General features: G+C 40.9%; 1 protein-coding gene across 1 annotated transcript in view; it reads left to right on the top strand.

Annotated features, from left to right (window-relative positions):
* LOC111161092 (myosin-2-like) overlaps positions 1 to 5,411 on the top strand; it is a 38,537-nt gene that overhangs the window by 27,028 nt on the left and 6,098 nt on the right. The window contains exons 25-31 of the mRNA XM_022524575.1: positions 1 to 45; positions 644 to 770; positions 2,378 to 2,496; positions 2,641 to 2,837; positions 4,119 to 4,302; positions 4,578 to 4,743; positions 4,833 to 4,968. Of these exons, the coding sequence (XP_022380283.1) occupies positions 1 to 45; positions 644 to 770; positions 2,378 to 2,496; positions 2,641 to 2,837; positions 4,119 to 4,302; positions 4,578 to 4,743; positions 4,833 to 4,968 (974 nt within the window). The remainder of the gene's footprint in view (positions 46 to 643; positions 771 to 2,377; positions 2,497 to 2,640; positions 2,838 to 4,118; positions 4,303 to 4,577; positions 4,744 to 4,832; positions 4,969 to 5,411) is intronic.

Genomic DNA, 5,411 nt, shown 5'->3' with positions numbered 1-5,411 from the left:
ATCGATGACCTCGCCAGTAACATGGAGACAGTCTCCAAAGCCAAGGTGCAATCATGGTTTAAGTCTTAAAGAGATTTCTGTGAGACAGGTGTGAGTGAGAGGCTCAGGAATCCTTAGTAACTGGCAGGAGACTACAGACAGTGCAAGCAGGAGACGGGCAGGAGCAAGGGCACTTGGGTGTGATAGGCCAACCGTTCGATCTTTATTGTGAGAACAGCCACACCCAAAGAACAGTAGGGTGGAAAGTTAAGCTCTTCCAAATAAAAAAATACCATTGGACTATACATTCTGGGATTTTAAAAACACCTCACCTTGATAAGGTTTCTGTTTTTCCGCTTAAGCACAAATAAATAAATTGCTCCTCAAAAAAACTGCCCAGAATTAAATCAAGTATCATCATTCTCCCATCAGAGACAAAACCAGTTGAGTACAGACTTGAATTCACAAAGCAGTTCACTGGTGGCATGTTTGGACTATGTCACTTGTTACTCTTTCCTTCATAATCTTAGGCCCCTGTAGTGTGTGTTTGTAAAGATAGTGTATTATCACAGGGCCCACAGCCCCTGTGGAGTGCTCAGATTATGATAAATTCCTGTGGTCCAAATGCTTGCTTGAGAAACTTCCTACCACTTTCTGAATGCAGGGGAATCTTGAAAAGATGTGTCGCACTCTAGAAGACCAGGTGAGTGAACTTAAGACCAAGGAAGAGGAGCAGCAGCGGCTGATCAACGACCTGACGGCTCAGAGAGCGCGTCTGCAGACGGAATCAGGTGGGCCATTTATCAGTGTTGGCCTTGAATGACAAATTTCCTTTGGATGCTTAATTCGCTGGAAAACTCTGCACTGACTTATAGAGATCACATATTACCCTCCTGGGAGACACCTGTCACCACCACTATGAACAAACCACTGACCACTGTCATAGATTGCTTTCTTTTTGTTATGGTCGTAACTTTCATTAAAGAGATCCAGGCTCTTCTGTTTCTACACATTTTAAAGCACATTTGACTTTCATCAAGTTATCAAATTAAAAGTGTAGCTTCACAGTATTTATTTGCATTTTCAAAATGCTTACACAAGTTATTTATTACTTTATTACCCTCAACAGTCTATGTAATATAATCCACATATTAAAGATGACAGGCGATGGCAGTGATGAAGTGACTGTCCAGGAATGCTTACTCCTCTCTTCTTCCTGAAGTCTGGCCAAATGCTGCTAGCTCGCACAGTCATGCAGAGAAATTCAGTACTACAACCCAGCCCAAGAGCCTTAAGTGATGTTTGTAAAGTTTTGACTATCCAAATTGGAGTCTTTGCATTTCCTCTGTCCCCTAATCAAACCATCCAACTTTTACCAAATTTCCACCTCCCCAAGTGAGAGGTAATAAGATGGAAATTATTTTATGGGTCATCTGGACTACTAAAGTGATAGGCAGGTCAAAGTGTTGAAGAACCACTTTACTCTTTCACATGCATTCAAATATTATTCTTTCTAGGACAAAGTTCAAAGTCAGGCTTTTATTATTGTTATACAGGTAGTTAGTAGACTTCATGAAAAAAAAAAAAAACAACTGTATTCTCAGGGCACCTGGGTGGTTCAGTCATTAAAGCATCTTCCTTAGGCTTCGGTCATGGTCCCAGGGTCCTGGGATTGAGCCCCATGTCAAGCCCCCTGCTCTGCAGAGAGCCTGCTTCTCCCTCTTCCTCTCCCCCCGTTTGTGTTCCCTCCCTTGCTGTCTCTCTCTCTCTGTGTCAAGTAAATATATAAAATATTTTTTAAAAAGTCTATATTCTCAAAGTATCAAAATCCTCCTTGTATACTCTTTTCTAAGTTCCTTAACTTAGTGGCATGGAAAAAAAAGAAAGTTGTGATTCTTATTAAACATTAACATCTCTTGTTACATGCTTCTTGACCAATTTCTACTGTGATAAATAATCTTCTTTTAAAGATTTATTTATTTGACAGACAGAGAGAGCATAAGTAGGCAGAGTGCTGGATAGAGGGAGAGAGAGAAGCAGGCTCCCTGCTGAGCAGAGAGCCTGATGAACAGCTGGATCCCAGGACCCTGGAATCATGACCCGAGGCAAAGACAGCCTCTTAACCAACTGAGCCACCCAGGCTCCCCTGTGATATATAATCTTATATATCTTTCAAAATATCTTGCGTTGCTCCTAAGTATGTAATCAGCCTCCAAGCTTTCCATACTTCTCATTTTTACATAGATTTGCTCATCAGAACTGAAGTGGAGCTTGGTGACTTGCTGTAATCTATGCTCTCCAATGTATTTCAAACTCAGGTCCCTTTCCCTGCTCCAGTTTTTAATCCAGAGCTGATTTCCAAAGTGAGGTTGAGTTCTCTCTGTCTTGGTCTTACCAGGTGAATATTCACGCCAGCTAGATGAAAAGGACTCATTAGTTTCTCAGCTCTCAAGAGGCAAACAAGCATTCACACAACAGATCGAGGAACTGAAAAGGCAGCTTGAAGAAGAGATAAAAGTAAGCCCTACTTGTCACTACCCTTATTTTTCAGGTTTTATTTCTTTTACTTCTATAGATTGTCTTCTGATGGCTTATAGGAGCCTAGGGACTAAATGTCACTTTAAAGATATCAAATTAGGTCTCTGATCTCTATGTTCTCAGGCCAAGAGTGCTCTGGCACATGCCCTGCAATCAGCCCGCCACGACTGCGACCTGCTGCGGGAACAGTATGAGGAGGAGCAGGAGGGCAAGGCCGAGCTGCAAAGGGCAATGTCCAAGGCCAACAGTGAGGTGGCCCAGTGGAGGACCAAATACGAGACAGATGCCATCCAGCGCACAGAGGAGCTAGAGGAAGCCAAGTATGTCCTAGACTTAGCAGAAATGAAAATATCTCTGTTAACAAAGCATATCTGCCATAAGCACTGTATGGGGAAATGTCTATTGCTACCAAAACAAATTTGAAAAAACAAGGAAAAAACATGCATGATCATAAATCAAAGCAAGACAAACATTCTAGGAAGGCAGGAAAAGAAATTAAGCTAGAAGGCAGAAAAAAGAAAGCAAACAAGGCAAGAGGAAACTGGAGGACAGCTTTTAAAAAGGGGAACTTTTGACATCTTTCTATCCACAAAGGTGTACACAGAGTAAGTGTTAACTATACTCCCTGTGCCCTTCCTTCCTCTCAGCCACTAATGGGAAAATCAGTTCAAGGTGTTAGGCGTGTAAGGGAAAAAAATAATTGGGCCTCAGAACATAGCTCCTCCCTCTGAGATGTAAAAACATGGCTATTGGTAAGGAAACAAAGATATATATTGTTAAAGACTTAAAAAAAAAAAATGAGCTCTGCAATAAGAAAGGAAACATATCATTTCATAAGGGACCAAGTATTCAGTGCAATCAAACAGTTCAAGATTGAACTGTAAAGACAGAGAATCTGGACAAGAAGAAACCTACTCATTCAACAGAAGTTTCAGGAGAGATCTAGTTGTTTATCCTGTGACCCATGTACAACTATGAGGTTGGAATCATGGTGGCTGGATGCCTTAGAAGAGCATCTGAGTGGAGCTCACAAAACAAAATTGATATTGATTTGAAAAAGTTTATTTTTATTAAATGATTACTGAAAAGCGAAGAAAAATAAGGGACACAATTAGCCAAAATCAAGTATATTTGATTTGAGGTCAAATTCATTCATTTAAATTCAATTCACCCAACATTTGAGCATTTAATATGTGTGACAGCCTACAAGAAAACAAAGATGAGCAACATACACACTCTACCCTCTGGAGATGAAAATTCAGTGGAGATAAGACATAAATAACAGTAATTCAAGGCAGATAGTATTATTCTATAGAGGAGAATTAAACCAGCCACCTTGATGGGGAAAATGTTGCTTGGGCTGATCACAGACAGCCTTAAAGCAAGAGTATGAAGTACGGCAGTGTTGAAATTTAGACTGTTTTCAGTATTTGGTTCATAGGAGAGTAAGAATGAGTTAACACAGAACTGGGCTTACAAAACAAGCTGGAAAACCAAAGTATTGGGCATCTGGCTGTGGAAATCACTCTTTTGTACCTACTTTGAAACATCCAAGTCTACTAATGGCCATTCACTTCTCTTGTCCTTATTTCACTTTTTAGAAAGAAGCTGGCTCAGCGTCTACAGGATGCCGAGGAGCATGTAGAAGCTGTGAACGCCAAATGCGCTTCCCTTGAGAAGACGAAGCAGCGGCTCCAGAATGAGGTGGAGGACCTCATGATTGATGTGGAGAGAACCAACGCAGCCTGCGCTGCCCTGGACAAGAAGCAGAGGAACTTCGACAAGGTAACTCATATATTAGCCTCTGGTTCAGTATTCAACACAGGATGGAAGCCAGTCTGTTACTTTCAGTGTACATTATTCGGACCACATGAGGGCTGTTCTCAGTAGCTCCTACTCCACAGGAGGCAGTGGAGGGGAACAGTGCCTATGGTTTCTACTGTTCTCATAATAATTTGACAGTCCCAGATCACCTCAACTCTGACAAGTGCCAGAATACATGGTGCCTCCATCCCATCAACTTTATCCATTAAATTTCTGAACCATTCTTTGCCCCTCAGATCCTGGCAGAATGGAAACAGAAGTATGAAGAAACTCATGCTGAACTTGAAGCTTCCCAAAAGGAGTCCCGCTCCCTTAGCACAGAGTTGTTCAAGATTAAGAATGCTTATGAAGAATCTTTAGACCAACTTGAAACCTTGAAGCGGGAAAATAAGAATTTACAACGTGAGTACATTTCACCTTTTCTTTAACAAAAGATTTGAAAAAATGTTCTCCCTCACTGAATCAACTTTTATATTTTTATTCACCAATAGAGGAGATTTCTGACCTCACGGAGCAGATTGCAGAAGGAGGGAAACGTATCCATGAACTGGAGAAGATAAAGAAACAAGTGGAACAAGAGAAGTCTGAACTTCAGGCCGCTTTAGAGGAGGCAGAGGTAGACAATTTATTGTACATTTTAAAACAATTACAAGAGGAATTAGAGTCCATTGTATGCAAGAATTGATGAAATTCTTGAATTAAGAGGAAAAAAAAGTAATTCTGACTCTGTGTACTCTGCATGAGGATGGAGAATCGATAACGCAAGCAAATAACACACCTGTATGTCAGGAACTGTGCTAGACACTGAAAAAAAACTAAGATGAATAAGTTAAGGTCCCTGCCCCCTGCCATCAAGGGCATTATCTAGCTGGGGAGACAAAAATATATAAAACCAACAACAACTCATTATAGAAATTTCCAGAACAACAGAATAAATATGTGTTATGGCAGCACAAGAGCAAGAATTAATTCCTATTTCTAGAATACTGTAAACTCCCATTCCCTGCTAATGTCACCCCCTGCTGTCATTAAAGGCATCTCTTGAACACGAAGAGGGAAAGATCCTGCGC

This window comes from Enhydra lutris, unplaced genomic scaffold (assembly GCF_002288905.1).
Source record: "Enhydra lutris kenyoni isolate GAN:26980312 unplaced genomic scaffold, ASM228890v2 scaffoldscaffold82, whole genome shotgun sequence".
NCBI classification, from domain to species: domain Eukaryota; kingdom Metazoa; phylum Chordata; class Mammalia; order Carnivora; family Mustelidae; genus Enhydra; species Enhydra lutris.
Note: the sequence above shows the minus strand (reverse complement) of the source record. Positions and strands in the feature narration are given on the sequence as shown.